At 36.9% G+C, this 17571-nt stretch overlaps 1 protein-coding gene across 9 annotated transcripts in view; it reads left to right on the top strand.

Moving 5' to 3' along the window:
- The window catches only part of LOC149781782 (uncharacterized), a 67863-nt gene that overhangs the window by 13168 nt on the left and 37124 nt on the right, over window positions 1-17571 (top strand). For 6 of the 9 annotated variants that reach the window (XM_089935937.1, XM_089935941.1, XM_089935936.1 and 3 more), the window contains exons 4-6: window positions 6166-6508; window positions 10992-11038; window positions 12848-13088. In XM_089935937.1, the coding sequence (XP_089792063.1) occupies window positions 6166-6508; window positions 10992-11038; window positions 12848-13088 (631 nt within the window). The remainder of the gene's footprint in view (window positions 1-6165; window positions 6509-10991; window positions 11039-12847; window positions 13089-17571) is intronic. The other 3 variants (XM_089935938.1, XM_089935935.1, XM_089935942.1) reach the window with 3 other exon arrangements.

Here is a 17571-nt window from a genome sequence, read left to right as displayed (position 1 = left end):
TTAATTTGCTTGCTTTAGCAACTTTTAATTACATCTATCAATTTCTTATACCCACACTATTTTTGACTATATTTCACTTACACTTATGTAAATGATTGTGTGGATGTGTCTATAGGAGAGTAACTGAGCCATTCCAAATTTTGATTACTGACTTAATTTTCAGGCCTGTGTGACTTGTATTTTCAGCTATTCATTTGTTACATCCTCAGTATCTAGGACTCTGTTTCACCAACACTCCTTGTGACTACTCCTGTGGTCTATGTGGCTAGAGCACCTGCCTTGGATGCAGGAGGTCATGGGTTTGAACTCCTGCCCACTTCATACCAGAGGCTTATTGTTTTCCACACAGCATTCAGAGATTAGTGTTAGGACTGGTGGGCCTGGTGTCAGGCTAATCTGATTGGGTGGATATAGGGACTTGATTCCACATGTATGTGGCAAGGAGCCCAATGACATGACTGTTAAAGCTGTGTTAAAAATCCAAAACACACACCCATTACTCATTGCAATTGATATTTTGAAGAATATAAATGAGATTACCTCAGCCATACCAAAAGTACATTTAGGTCACTAAGACTTCATTTTCATGCTTTTGTCATTTTCTCTGTACAAGTTGATATTTTGATGCTTCTTTTGGCAAGGCAATAAATGTTTATGAGTGAATACCTTTTTGTATATGATGCTTTACCAATCAAAGCAAGGCAATTCTTTCCTCAAAGACTTTCATATTTTGGCTTATTTTGTTATGGTAACTCCCATACAGAACCCACTATAGAGGCGATCTTACTAGCTTCTAAGCACATAAGTTTGTCTTGTAACTTTTAAGTATCACAAATGAGATTGCTTGAAAATTCATTATGGCTTCTAAAGATTTGATCGAAAATGAATACTATGAGAATTACTGGAAAATTACAAAACATTGACAGGAAAACCTTGTCAGATGACTTGAGCAAGACTGTTCAATGTTTGTATTATACAAACAATGTGTAAATGAGATATGTCGCTGACGATATGGAGGGATCATGCTAATAGGCAAAGTGGCTATAAAGTCTTTTAAAACAGATGGCATTGCCTGAAATTCCTAGGGTGACAACAAAGGTGTGATTTCAAGTAACAGTTGCATATATAATCTTCTATTAAAAATGTTGTACTAATATATAATGATCTATAATTACAGTTGGATTGGTGTTTTATTCAAGAAAATTCATTTGGAAAGAAATTTCTGTATATTATTTTGTCAGACAAATGAGTCACTGTTTTTGCAACAAATTAAACATTTGACAACTGTCTATTGATTGTTATTGCTGACTTGTGAATAAACATAGCAAAAGCAATATAATTTTGCCATACAACTTTATAAACAAGGAAAAGCTAAGCTTTAGATCTGCTGGTCATAGACCAGAAGAGCTTACAGGATTGTCTGTTGTCTGTCATCAATCTGTCCAAAGCAATCTGTAATCTGTTGTCTGTCATCAGTCTGTCCAAAGCAATCTGTAATCTGCCTGTTGTCTGTCATCAATCTGTCCAATAGCAAAGTTTGTTATCACTAGTCCTCCAACATTAATTGGAGGATTGCCTTGAAACTTAACAAAGCATTTATCGCATGGTCTAGTTGGTCCTAAATGAAAAAAAAAACATGCTGCTCAGACATCCAGTATGGCCGCCACAGTGGCCATTGTGAAAATCTGTTTATAGCTACTCTTCCTGATTGGATAAATATATCAACTTATCCCTCATTCTTGGACCTAGTGTGAGAGTGTTATCTTGGATTCACAGTGCATTTGATAACATTAGTATTGAAACAAAACCTTTTATTTACTGTACTATTAAATTATCCCCTAATATAAGATACAGTCACACTCAGATGTCCATATTTTCAAGTACAAATTCGCACTAGCAAACATAACTAATTGAAAGCAGATATCAAATTGGGGGCCCCGAGTGGTCTAAAGTGCTCTCCGTTACGGATCACTGCCATCTCACCTCTGTCTGCGTGGGTTTTAGTCCAGGATTCGGCCAGTGTGGGTATGTTAGAAAGCTTGCTAGTAGCTTCTCGTGGGTTGGTGGTTCTTCTCGGGGTTTTCCCCAGTTCTTCCTCCACCATTAATACTGGCCGCCATGCATAGCTTATCGTGTGCTGAAAAATGACATTAAACCCGACAACAACAACAACAACAACAACAAGATATCACATTGAAGGTACATTCATATGCCATCCAGTCAGGGGTGGGGTGGGGGTGCAAAATTATTATTTTACTCAGGTTTTATGTATCAGTATGTATGATTTGTCTGAAGTAAAAATTCCTGTTAGATATTTTTGTAACAAGTAATCTTTAATATTTAAGGCACATAGTTCATACAGGCTTAACTTGTTTTCATGTTATTTGCTGATCTGACCTTGAAAATCTTGCCCTCGTCCTTCAGGACTTGAATCCAGTAACATGACTACAGAGTCACTGTCATGCCTATGTTATAGTGGTAGTAAGTCTAATATTTTTAATCCACTTTATGTATAAAAAAAATTCCATATCATCTGAAATGCAGGTCTGTTGTACATAATGGCCATCATTGTAGCCATCTTGAATATAGAGTTTTCACAAAAAGACTTCTTATGGTGTCAAGCCAATCCTATATAAAAATTGTGCCAATCTGATCGTCGAATATGGTCACCATGGTGGCTTTCTTGATAATTGATTTATCAATTTTCTTAATGGATGGTCTTGTTTTCTTGGGTTTTTGAATGACTTCTTATAGTCTCAAGTTAGTCCTAAATAAAAATGGTGCCAATCTGACATTCAGTATGACCACTATCAGCTTGAAAATCTTATTATTTTTTTAATTTTCTTTTTTTCTTTCTTAGTCAAAGTTCATATTGACATGGGGCTTCGTTCATGATGATGGTTAGTTGAAACAAATGTGTCGATCATTGGTGGCATCTTAAAAATCTTTTTATCACAAACTCTTCTTCCAGGGTTGGTCATAATTTTTACTAAACACTAAATACTTCTCACTGTGCATGTACTTGGGTCTCAATAAAAATGACCCAGTGTGACCTATCAAAAAAATGAAAATATCTTGTAACCGCTTTTTCTCCTGAACAGATGACAATATAACCAATAAAAATTATCTCTTTTTCTTGCAATATATAGTTATTCCTCTATCCAACTGGTGCTGTCTTCTGTCCAAAATGCCTGCCTTGACAGCCATCCTGAAAATCTTTATTTGGTTTCTTTTTCTGAATGTTTGTGAAGCAGTTTTCATTATTGAGCTTATGAATGTAGTGACTTGTATATACACATGTGAATTTTAATGAGACTGTATTTAGTTGCATTCAAATGAACAAGTTGATAGTCAGCATTCTGACACCGATTTTTATGGTCAAAGGTCCTGACTGGTTTTTAAATGAAATAGCTTGTGAGCATGATGACACAGACACGTATGAATGGATTTTTACCTGGCCTCATTTTTGAATATATATGTTGAAAACCTTGAATGATGACACTGAAATAGCTAATAATTTTATATTCATGATAGCAGGTTCAAGGTCATAGACCATGATGATGAACTTTCTCCAGCGCTTACAGGTATATTGTGAACGTGTTATTTGAGACATGTAAATTGATGGTTTTGTTACCAAATTTGGTATGTTGTTGTTTCACAAGAATATCAGATATGGTTTCAATATTTAGCAGTTAGGAAGAATAAAAAGATGGAAGACTTGGTCTTATCTTGGATTCCTGGAATCTTTTAAGCCAGTAGACTGTCGAACCCTTTGAGGGAATTATTTTTTTCAGGTTTGACATACTGCAAGGTAAGAACATTTTGGAGATTTTATTTTAAGTGATACGATTAGAATGTATATGGTTTACGTACTTTATTTAATTGTACTGGTCAGAGACCAGAAGAACTTATGTGATGGCCTGTTGTCTGTCTGATGTCCACAATGCATTAGCACGTGCTTGTTTTTGTTCCTTCTTTTATACTGCTATGAGGATTGCTAAAAAACTTTCAGTCACATTTACACCAAGGTCTAGTGGGTCCTGAATGAAAATAGTACCTCATGTCCACTACATCAGCAATCCTATAAATCTTTTCATTGCTACCACTCCTGAACAGATGGCCATATCAACATTGTTTTTTCTCTAAAAGACTTCATAATGATGTCTAGTTTATTGAAAAAAAAATAGAAATTTTGCTGTTCTGGCATCTAGCCTGACAGTGACAGTATCCATTTTGAAAATCATGTTAACTGTACTCAAAAATGAATGGTTGTGTTGAGATGGGTTTTCACTAAAAGACTTCTTATGGTGTCTGTTTGGTTCTAAATGAAAATGGTGCTCTTAGAAATCTAATATGGACAATATGGTGACCATCTTGAAAATATTGTTACCACTACTCCTGATTGGGTGGTCATATCTGTGTTGTTTTTTTTTCTTTACCCAAACATTTCTTGATGTTTATTTTGTCATGATGAAAGTAGTGCCAATCTGACATCTAGTATGGCTGCCATGGTGGTCATTTTCAAAATCATGTTATCACTATTCCAAAATGTCTGGTTGTATTGACATGGTGTTCCATTGAAAGATGATATTATATCAAGTTGGTCCCTAATGAAAATGGTGCTCTTCAGACTTCCATTACGGCCATGACATGTCAAAAATTGTATCACTACCCTTTAGTGCCCATCAGGTATCCCCTCTGACAACCAATATGGCCACCATGGTGGCCATCCTGAAAATGCTATCACTACTCATCCTGTACAGATGGTAATACTGACATAGGATTTTCCTTGGAACACTTCATCTGTTTGGACCTAAACAGTACTGGACTGACATCCAATAGGGCCACTATGGCATCCATCTTACAAATCTTGTTGTTGCTACTCCAGAACAGAAAGACATTGACATTGAGGTTTTCACTGAAGGATTCCAAATTATGTCTAGCTGTTCCTCTATGATAATGGTATGATTTTTTTTACATCAGAATGGCCACAATGAAAATTTTGTTGTTCCCCCTGGATAGATGATATTTTCACTTGAAGTTGGTCATAAATTAAAATGTTACATATCAGACACGCAATACATAAAATCTTATTGTCACTGGTCCTCCTATAATTATATCAAGATGGGGATTCCACTGAACTGATTCTTATGATATCTAGCTGATATTAAATGAAAATGGTGCCTGTCAGAAATAAACTCTGACATTCAATAGGACCACAATGATGGCCATCTTGAAAAATCTTATTACTACTCATCCTGAACACAGCGATGTCAAAATGATTTGATATTCATTATGACCACCATGGTGACCACTGTGGTCACCATCTGGAAAAACTTATTTCTATTCTTCCTAAATGCAGGGTTTTATTGAAGTAGGGTTTTCACGAAAAGACTTCATATGAAATCAGGAAAATAGTGCACATGTCTTCTGACATCCAGTATATCTATGGTGGCATATTGAAAAATTTGTCACTACTTATCTTGAATGAATGGTTGTATCAACATGTGTCACCAAATAACTTAATTTGGTGTCAAGTTGGTCCTGACTGAAAATGATATTGATCTGATGTTCAATATGACCTTCTTTATTATCTTGTTATTGCTACTCTTCATGAACAGGTGGTCATATTAACTTGGGATTTTCACTGAAAGACCACTTATGATATCGAATTGGTTCCGGGCAATACTTAGATGGCATTTATGGTGAATTGCATATATCACAAGTGGGTTTTGACTAGAATTTGTTTCTAATTACATTCCAATAAACAAGTTAATAACAAGCACCTTGACATTTATTTATGGTCCAAGGTCTTTACCTAAAGTTTTAGCTGTACTGGCTTGTAAGCATGATAAAACAAAATAAAAAGTATGAATGGATGTTTGTCTTGTAGCTCAATTTGTAGATATATCTGAAAAGTATATTGATGATACCACTTCAGAAACTTTTTTCTCCAAAAACTGTTGCTTATGGATTTAACCAAACAAGCTCCTAGATCTTTGATATGTGGTATCAGGTTCAAGGTCAAAGGTTATAATAAGAAATTCTGTTCTGCACTTACATGTATGTTGTGAATATGATGTCTGAAACATGAGAAAATAGTTTGTTGTCAAATTTGGTATGTTGGAGTTTCTCAAGAAAATCAGAGATGGTTTCAATACTCAGCAGTTAAATGGAAGAAACGGACTTATCTTGGATTCCTGGAAATTCTATTCGGACAGTAGAGCGTCACTCCCATCGAGGGACTCTTGTTTCCTGGACCATTTTCAGCCAGGAACTCCTATGATCTCTTCACCTCCAACGAGTCAGGCCTACAATGTGCAAGCCACTAATGCCAACAACAAGACAGGAGCCATTATGGGCAATGGCAACAAGATGCCATCTCAAGCTACCCAGCAGCAGATGCAGCAGGCCCAACAAGCTCAAGTTGCCCAGGCTACAGCCATGGTTGGCAAAACTGTGATGTCCAATCAACCCAACCCTCCACCACTGCTGATTGGGCAACTAGGTATGACTAGTTGACAGTTAATTTAGGCACACAACGTGCCATTTTATTAGCATGTTCTTTGAGATGTCTGTGCATGTATAGAGGATGTTCAACAATATAGGCTGTTAGTGGAATATCATATTTCTTTCTTATTTGCAACATATACTGCATTCTAACATCCCTGTAAATGTATTGTTTTTTGATTGATTGATTGATTGATTGATTGATTGTGAAAGTACAATTTTGACATTATGATGTTGTGGTTATCTTTCTGTACATTTTGTTATTTTGCAACACAATTTTTAGAAGGAGAATGTATCAGAATAGAAATAATGGATTTTTGTTTTATTATTTGTAGATTTTTTTTATGATGGACTGAATGTTGCAAAATCAGCTTATCCAAATCTGCTGATTTGTTACCATTAACACTCATTTACTAAAGCCATTATTGACATCCTTAAATGCTCAATTACAAGATTGTTATCCCCTAGTTAAAAAGGATTACAGTATAGTAATGGGTTGGTATAAATATTAAACAATGTACAAATTTCCTTCTCAGCTTTATTATTATTAATACCATAACTGCAAATACTTAAGTCTCATTTACTTCTAAAAAAAAAGATTCTTGTGTGTGTCACCTGCTTCTTCTCTATCAAATACATTAACTGGTCACAATTACATTAGAAATTAACTTCTACCTCCCAAATCCAAACCACTCAAAAGCAAACTTATCTTTCTCATTTGTATTTAAAATAGACTGTAAAGTAATGTCTATGGAAAGTAACTCTTCAAAGATACTTTTATGGTTACCTCTTTTTCATTGTTTGGTGACAACCCATCTACCAAATTTTCCTCAGTCAAAACATTTATTCTGTATAGTGAACATCATAATTGTATACCTCCCTAAATCTGTTGAATTTCTTGACATACCAACTATCCATCTGCAATATCAGCATTTTGTTGATTTTGTTGAATTCTCCATTGCTTCTAGCAGTGTTTTTCGTATCATTTTGTTCACCACTGCTCTGGTGTGGACTTTATCACCAAGCATGCCATTTTTCCATTTCTTAGCAACGTTATATATATTTTGTAAAGTTTAAATTCGTTACATTTTTTACTTACAGCTTTGTTGCTGTAATTTTTGTTCAGTTTGAACCATTTTTTAATTACATTGTTCATTGTCATTTCTGGTACATAATGGTGACTAGATGTACCAAGTGTAAAATGTTTAAGGTCTCATGGATGCTAATGAGATGCATTGCAATTGTACTAAATGGACTTGATTCAATGCTTGTAGTGTATGTGCAAGATTTTTTTAAGGTTTTAAGGGACTTGGTCCATGGTTCTACAAAAAACATTTGATAGGCAGTGCAGAAAGCTAAAGACTAAAATTGTCAAATGTCAGAGTTCCAGTTCCAGGTCTTCATCCCTATGCTGATTCAGTAGTCATAGTTGAGATGTGCCATTTGTTCCTTCCCTATTAAAAATTTCTTAGACATTGCTATTGGCGACTGTAACGTCTGGACAGCTGAACCAGGAAGTATGGGATACTATGGATTCAAACATATTCTCATCTGCTTATCTACTGCTTGAATTTTAGATGAGTAGCCCAGTGGGCCCAAGACTCCAGCATGCCAAAGCAGGGCATTTATATCACAGGATGGGGTTTTCTGCCAGTTTTGGAGTTTTCCAGACACCACACCAGCCATCTATGCTGTCTGCCACAATCCTGTACCCCAACTGGTCCATCCAGTTGGCCAACTGGTCATCCTTTGCTGCTTTTGATCTTTTGTCCTTTGTCAATGATGCATCTTCCTTTCTGCGAGGTGTAATTCACTTAGACATGGAAGGTTTGCCAGACAAGAATTTCTGTCAGAAGTGAGTACATTGACAATTACAATCAACTTATGAACTTACATCCTACAGTGGAGAGGGCAGGGTTTATCATTTTAATTTTGCAGTTGATGAGAGCTAATGGATCTTGTCTCTTGCCAGGTTCCCAGCACTGCTTTCTTGGAGTTGGGCATACTACTAGATTAGGGCCTGTGTAGATGCAGATGATAAGGGTGAGCATTCCTTCTTCGCTATGTTCCTTCAGTCGCTCAAGAATAATGAGATTACTGATCATCTGTTTGACACGATACAGGACCCTGGTCATTTCAAAGCCATCTTTTCAGAACACTGTTGTCATCATTCTCCACCTACTGGTCAAGAACACACCAAGACAACTACTGTATAGAAGTTCCATGTTTGGACAAAGATATAATGGTAGAAAACATATTTGCAGTTTTCTGTAAAATTGATCATTGAATGTTCAAGTCGTCACTTGTAGACTTTCAGACTTGCTGTGATGGCTTGGGAGTCAGTATATGCTGCATTTTAGAAATTTTTAACTCATCACACTATGGCAAATTTCCCGACTGCCTGGTGCAGCTTTTGTTTTATCTTCATTCAAGCCCCATCATTTTGTAGTGCTATGATCATCACTACCTTTTGCTTCATGACAGCTATTTCGAGGCCATATGGAACATGTTATGAAGCAGGCTGAACATGAATTGCCTTTACAGTTTATGTTACCCATAACTTCTTTTCATCCAGTGGTGAGAGAGAAATGGATGAATTCTAATTAACGGTGTTGTTTCACCCACAATTATGATTTAGATGGCAGCAGTTATCACTATGCCCAAAAAGGGCCTGATAAAGCAGAGAGGAAATCCTTTTTAATGACAATGATTGCCTACCGACTGACAGTATTATGTATGTGCTAGGCTGTTTGATTTTCATTAAATGAGGGGTCAGAATCTGTATACTGAATAATAATCAGAAGCTGCCACCTTGGTGTGCGTGTACAGGAATCTGAAGCCTGACTAGTGGATACTGTGTTGTTTATTAAGGATGGGATGTGGAAATAATCCTTTCTGTCTGATTCCAAGAGTGACCTTGAAAAACCAGATCTGTAAGGTGGTTCTGTTCATGCCTCTCACATGGGATAGGTCATGGGTCAATGATCTACGTGATCAAACATAATACATTTCCAGGATGTTCCATGCTACTCACACAGCTGAGATTGCATGCCTTCCACTACAGTCCAATCAGACTTCTTCATGTATCAGGAAAGTATTGCATGGAGAAGAGTTAAGGCTTCAGTTATGGAGAGGATTGCATGGAGAAGAGTTAAGGCTTCAGTTATTGAGATGATTGCATGGAGAAGAGTTAAGGCTTCAGTTATGGAGATGATTGCATGAACTAGAAGTTCTGTTACTCTGAAAGCATTTGAGGGAAAGTGTCATGTCTTTACACATTGGTGCAGGCATGACATTGTTCCCATGCAGGTCTCTATTATGCAATCAGCTAATTTTATTCTCTAGCTCTCTGAAAAAAAGAAATTAGCACCAGTTATGAGGAAATGCTACTGCTCCAATGATTGATGACACAACAAGGATCTCTGTAATTTGTTGGCAAACTTTGATCAGAACTTGGCCAGGTCACTAGCATTGTTTCCCAAATGGAAGCTGTTTTTGGTTCTTGTGTGGTGTCCTCAAAGTTGCTTCATACAAAACATGATTTGTGATAGCAACGTCTTCATCTTGCTGGGTGAGTGAATTGCATGCCCCTTTGGTAGACGGAGACTATCTTCAGTTTCACGCAGATGTTTTCAGTAGTTCTAGTGATGCAACCAGGATTTGTGGCCAAGTACGGGTTGTTCCTTCTGCACCTAGATATTCTGAAACCTGCTTTGTGCTTTCAAGTGGTATGTGAGACAAATGGAAAGCATTCATTGATGCTGGCAAAGACCTTTTCTCCCAGTGAAAGAGGGAAAGCAAGACATCACTCCTCATGCTTTGGATCAAGTGGGTGATTTTTCGCTCAGAATATTCTGAGACACCTCATGAAAATATCAGTTCATTAAATTATAGTAATCTCTGTGAGCCTCATTTTGAATGCAATTCTTTTATCTGATACATTATTGATGCTATTGGCTGGCACACTGTCAGCTGTCTCTAGCTTTATCTTCACAAGTTAGACTTGGAGAAGTCAACTGAAGAGGATGGGTCTAGTGGCAGTTACCCAGAGCTCCATCAAACCTTAATATCTGTGGTGTTGGTAGCTGCCTATCAAATTTCAAGGGAGATGATTGTATCTTGGAAGAGTTAGTTTCCTTAGATAGATTTTATAGTCTAAATTGTATATCAGTAGAAAATAAACATGTTTCTTTGTGTGAGGGCTGGATTCAAAGTTAATAACAAATGTAAATGTAATCAGATAAATATTCTCAAAGTTACATAATTTGTTACAAAAGTTTCCTTATTCTAAAATTAAAAGTCAATTACTACAGTAGAATCTTCCATGTTAAAATAAAATTCTTAAATAGAAGCATTGATGAACATTTTTTAACATAAACAATGCAGTTTTAAAGGCTGACTTTATCCCCTATTTCCATGCAATACAAAATCACTTCTGATTCTTTAGTTGGTAAAGTATATTTTTTCCTGTTTATTTCCAGGTGTTCTCCCAGGCCACCTTACTACCAACCAGACATTTGGGCCTCACGTAAACTTATTATCATGTTTGATTTAGAGTTGCACTTGCACTTTTTCCAGGTTCAATACTTTACAAGTCATAACAAGCATTTAGACCTGAAAATGTATATGCTTTCTCATTCCATAAATGGAGAGTCCATATAGTTGAATTTCACTTTGCAGTACACATACCCAGTTTGCACCTAGGATCCCAGGAGGAAGAAACACTGTGTCCCTAAACCAGCAAATTTGGGGACAACATTTTAAATGGACAAAGCAGAAAACTAGTAAAGATTACACTAGGAGCAGTACAAAAATGAGATATTCATATTTGCTTTGTTAATTTTTCCACCCAAACTTTATCTTCTAAACTGAACTTTGATATTTCCTTGCACACTTACAACTCATGATAACATGTTTGAACATCTGGTTAACCTGAAATGAGCGACACCATGGAATTTTCTATTCAGGATACTTTAATATTCCCTTATTATTGACCATTATAATAAATACACTTTTTCAGAATTTCTTTTCTTTTCAAATTAATAAATCACTGATATAATGATAAAATATGTATTTGCTTATATTTAGTGTCCTTTGTTATTAATCAAACCACAATTTAAAGTTTGACTACTGTTGGTGTGACTTTTACCTAGAAAATACATTACACATGTGGCCGTCAAAGACTTTACATCTTGGCCAGCTACTACAAATCATGAATATGTTCATTGCCAGATGTGTTGTTTTAAGACGGATATTATTGCTTTCGTCGGTGGGAAATATTATCCTATAGTATTGTCTGCTGGGTATAGACCTTTGGCTCACGCACTATACATACCACACAATACTACAGGAGGACAGCTTGCTACAGGAGAACTCAATAATAGATTTATAATATATGCCAATGAGTCAGCAGTTTAGACTCTGATCTTTTGTTGCAGATTGCACCTGCAGAAAAGGTTCCACTTTATTCACTTGAAATAATAAACAGTAAATTGAGCATAAGGCCTGATCTGCCATAGCAGTAAATAATAAACAGTAAATTGGGCATAAGGCCTGATCTGCCATAGCAGTAAATAATAAACAGTAAATTGGGCATAAGGCCTGATCTGCCATAGCAGTAAATAATAAACAGTAAATTGAGCATAAGGCCTGATCTGCCATTGCAGTAAATAATAAACAGTAAATTGGGCATAAGGCCAGATCTGCCATTGCAGTAAATAATAAACAGTAAATTGAGCATAAGGCCTGATCTGCCATAGCAGTAAATAATAAACAGTAAATTGAGCATAAGGCCTGATCTGCCATTGCAGTAAATAATAAACAGTAAATTGAGCATAAGGCCTGATCTGCCATAGCAGTAAATAATAAACAGTAAATTGAGCATAAGGCCTGATCTGCCATGTAGCAGCAGCAGCAGATCCAAATCTGTGTTACTTACTGTTTGTGCAGTTTATTGAGAAATAAGTCATTACCATTGTTCAGGTCATGTGTATGCCGATATTAAGAATTATCTAACTTTGTCTATGTTGTGAACTCTCTGCATTGAAGGTGTATTCACTCTTTCAGTATGGTTGCACCATACTGAATTGATAAGGCTAGTTTTTCATTAGATATATTTAAGCCACAAAGTTAATTGATAAAGAAACACAGAGTATGCTGGGTTGTAATTTCCAAGAAAATCATTATGTTTTAGACAGATTTCGGCAGGTGCTTTTATGCCAAAAGGCATCCAGGAATCAAAACATGTTATTAATAATGGATTTTTTAAAGTTAGTGTTTATGGTTATTGCGGCATGTACACATATCAAGTCAGATACATAAATACAATATTTTCCAGTCTAAACAGGGACAGTCTCTCAGTATGGCAGGACAGGCACAGCCACAGTTGATCAGCACACAAGCACCAGTGCGGTTCTCACAGGCACAGCTTGTGAGCAGTACAGGGCAGATCATCACTTCACAGCCCATGCTAACAAATCAGATCATGCAGGCTATGGCAGCAAATCTCCAGCAAGGAATTCCCATTGCACATCAGCCCATACTCTCAGCTCCTAATCAGTCACCTACCATCATAACAGGTAAAAGTCTGAAAATTTTTATAAGAGGTTGATTCAAAAATTAAACTTCCCAGAGCTGTGTATGAATTATGTATTGTTATGTTCTTTTCTCACATACACAAAAGCACCAAAGAACCATATATACCAAAGGCATTCTAGTTATCACTTTTATGTTGGTTTTGTTGTTGACATAGGCATTATTAACCTTTTGTAAGTCATAAAACTTGATTGGTTGTAACTTGTTGTAAGTCATGAAATTTGGTAGTATATTTATTTTGGAGGGCATCTTTCACCGTGGGCAGCATAGTTCACAGTGAATTTTCTTGCTCTGGTGACTTCAATTATGCCATAGCATAGTAGATGAGACATAGTATCCCAAACAGTTTATAGAATATAAATTTGCCTCTTTAGTCATGCAACACATTTTGGTAACTTTAGCCTAGTTTTCGTGCATAATTAACATTTTATGTCAATTTCTTATGCTTGGGTCTATGTATTTCCTACACTCAAATCTACTGTGATGGAAATTACATCTTTAAAGTGTGAAATTTTTTAAAGTCTGTTGTTCAACAGCTTGCATTAAATACTTTGAATACATCAGCTTTTGTGATAGTAGTATGCTCTTGTATTTATCTTGCATCCATAAAGAAACATCACCTCAGGATAAATCTGCCATATCTTTATAGCATGCAGGAAAGTACTACTGACTTTGTATAGCTATATTTCTTGATTGTTAATACTTTATGCTATAAATCAAAGAGTAAATACATCTTAAAGAAGCATTAGATGCATTTGCTGACACAAAATGGAAATGAAAGTGTATGTTTTAAAAGAAAAAAGTCCATACAAATTTTTAAAAAATTTTCACCAGGTCTGAATATGTAAAATGACAATAGCAATAAAGACTAGAGTAATAATAAAGGGGACCATTTTGACGTTCACTTGAATAATTTTTATGGCATGGTCTAACGGATGAATAGGTATGGTGGTGTGCATGTACTCTGTATTGTTTATGTGAGCAAGATTATTATGCACTGCTGCACATGCATCGTGAAAGCGCTGCAAAACCTATTCAGATATATCGCCCAATCGTAGGAGTATGACAGCTAGTAAATTCAGCCTTCTCAACTAGTTTTTAGCAATAAAATGCTAAAAGTCATCTGCTCACATAGGTGGGAGTCATGTTGGAGTGATCTCACTTTGGATAGAGGGATTGACACTAGGTCCTGTCTGAATTTAAGTTAATGCTAGGCAGGACTCTCTTTTATAAACCTTGCAAACTTGTATTTAGTTGGTTTCTTTTTAACTTTTGGAGGGAGTCCAAGGAGTTTTCTCAAACATGGAAGGATGCTCCATCAATGTTTCTATCTATTTCTCGTTCTTCTGTTGGAACAAAGGTACTCACTTTATTGGTTTAGCTTAGTCATGCAGTATAAACATCAGCATCATTTTGGTTACTTGACCTGTTGTTGGTATATGTTGATTTTAAAATGTGAACTTGTCCTAGTATTTGAATTTGGACACTAATTCTCTAATATCAAGCCAAAAAGTTGAAATTCTTATGTGTTGGTCATTAGTGTCCTCATTACGGTAAGTTTACACAACATTGGTTTCACCTGTATGGACTTTATTTAGTTGTCTGCATGTGCAGATGTTAACACAATGGGAAGGACTAAGTGCTCAGAGTACAAAGCTTAAAGCTGGTAATGGATAACTATACCGCATGCCTGAAATGTGTGCTGTGCAGTTTGAGTCATACATGCAACATTTACACAAGATATACACAGCATCTGTGGATCCACAATCTTAGCCAGACTGGAAAGAAACACCATCAAAACAATGTTGAAATCAGATTGTTCACCTATCAAAAGAAATCAAACAGACCATTTCATCTTAGGCTTTAGACATAGCTCTAGTTCCACCTTTACCTCCACATTTGTACCACTCTGGTGGCCTAGTGGTTAGAACTTTTGCCTTGGATGTGGGAGGTCATGGGTTCGATCCCCGGTCGAGTCATACCAAAGACTTACAAAAATGGTACCAACAGCTGCCTCACTTGGCACTCAGCATTAAGAGGTTAGTGCTAGGACTGGATGGCCTGGTGTCAGGATAATGTGACTGGGTGGGGCATCATGCTACATGTCTGCGGCTTGATGCCCCAGTGCTAAACATCTCTATAAACTGTCACACTGCAGACATCGTAGTGATATGACTGAAAAATTGTTAAAGCTACATTAAAAATCCAAATCACACACACACCTTTCCACATTTGGAAAAGACCTTTCACTCGTACCTTTAGGACTAATTCCAGCTAGGTACCACATCACATCTGAAAATGCAGTGGCTTTAGAGCTTGATTGGTAGCAGTAAATACTGGCTCCCACAAGGCCTCGTCTAGTGCATGTAGGGACAAATTACAGTGATCTAATATCTTCCTGCCCAACCTTGCATCTTACATTCAACACCACTACGAAGGAAACAGTTGTCATGCTCCATCCCACCTGGATACTTTCATCAGATATTGGTCAGACACAATCAAGACCAATTCTGTTAAGTCCTTTTCTTATGCCTGAGGGGACTGGTTGCAATTATCCACTATCATGTATTCAATCCTAGCATCATATGAATGTATAGCCTCTATGCTGGGTAGTACCACGATAGACCCATGTCAGTCCATGGCAAGAATAGTGTCACAGCTTCCAGGTGCAATTAAGGCCCAAGTGTGGTACAGAGCCATTTAGCAATCCATGGCAGTTAGGAATCAATGTATGTCTGGTATGATTATAGATTCATTTCATTCCAGTTATGTAGTCTAGTAGGTCCAGGATTGTTAATGGACACATCTTTCAATGGCCATCACAGATCTATGCAGACAAGTTACAGACCAATGTCAAACAGCTCTATCATGGCTAATCATGGCCTACCAACCCAGCTATGGTGATGATACATTCCAGGATGCAAAGCGCCGTGTTTTGAACCAAAGATGGTGCACACAGCGAGAAGTAGACAACTTCTGCTTCATCGTGACTCTCAAGTACAGACCAGTGACTATACATTATGTACTTGTCAGGACCCTAAGATCCTTTTTTAGGACATAAACTTTTCCACGTAATAGGAGACACTGTTCTGATGATCTGTGGATGATCGATGTTGTTTCAGAGGGCCTCCAGACCATGTTTTGTATTCATACCATTCTGTGATGTTGCTCCTCAGATGTCACAAGAAACCTGTACCAAGTGGACATCTTGCTGCCACAGTACTATGGCACCCTTCAGCTGGTCAGCCTTTTCATCTGATCACATGGTGCACAATTGAAACACTTGAGATGGGTGATTTCATAATCAGAGACAATAGACCAATTCGTGACACTTGCTTGTGATCTTAATATTAGAGCCTGTGTCTATAGACAGTTGGGTCTTCATGAGAATAGGCATTTGGTTTGTTCTTCAGAGCCACCTCCACTTTGGTGCCCACTTCCTGTCTTCATTTCAAGAAGATAGCAGGGTGTGGCCCCAGCAGGAGCATACATTGCTTATTGATCTCCTGGAGATGATGGCCATAATGTGTTTTAAATTTATCAGGAGGTGCTGTGTGGAAAGAACATTCTCATTCTTCCACATTGCTGTGGCTATTGCATCAGAAGCAAGGGGGAACACAGTACCCATATCTCTGCCTTCTGGCTTGGGATTTTCTAAGATGGTGTCATCTTTAACAAGCCCACATACATGAGCATACTGATTGTTTACTATACAGAATCAGCTAATCTAAACTAAATAATCTTGTTCACTCCTCAGTATTCCAAGGAATCTGCACAAGCTGGTGTTGACCATCCATGGATTTGTTTGCTACATGGTGGAGTAGAAAACTATCAGCCTTAGTATTTCTAGACCTAAGTCCAAAGGCCTGGACATTCTTTGCTCTTTCCATGAACCAGAATAGTCTATATGCATATATATTCCTTTCAATCCCTCTGATTTATATCACAGTGTATTGTACTATGATTTCACAAGATTTGACTCTGCTTCAAGTACCTTAGGGGATTGGAGATGGGTCCTTAATTCCGTCCACTGACTTGTTCTCCTAAATTAATGTAATTGAAGAAAAATCTAATTTTGAAGTTAAATATATTTCTTTGATAATAGTTACCTCATCATAATATGGTCACACCCTCCCAACCTCCCTGATGATTTGTCTCAAGCAGACAGAATGTGTATTTCCGTTCAAGTAGTTACTGAAGCAGGGATGGGATTTAGCGACAGTCCCACTGTCCAAGGCGATATGACTTTTTTCTTACTCCCACCAGTGTGGGCAGATGACTTTTAGCTCTTTTATTGCTTAAAAACTAGTTTGCAATGGCAGCACTCCTAAAGTATTATGATCAGGTAAGTGTCAACAAAGTTTCTTAAGTGGACCAAACCATCTTACATAAATAGTCCACTGGAATATTAAATTGATGGGTCATTCAGATTTGCTGAAATCTTGTTTTGTTCTACTGTTAATAAAT

Source organism: Sinohyriopsis cumingii, chromosome 15 (genome assembly GCF_028554795.1).
Source record: "Sinohyriopsis cumingii isolate HCF-2022 chromosome 15, ASM2855479v2, whole genome shotgun sequence".
Taxonomy (NCBI): domain Eukaryota; kingdom Metazoa; phylum Mollusca; class Bivalvia; order Unionida; family Unionidae; genus Sinohyriopsis; species Sinohyriopsis cumingii.
This window is presented reverse-complemented; position numbering and strand designations above follow the sequence as displayed.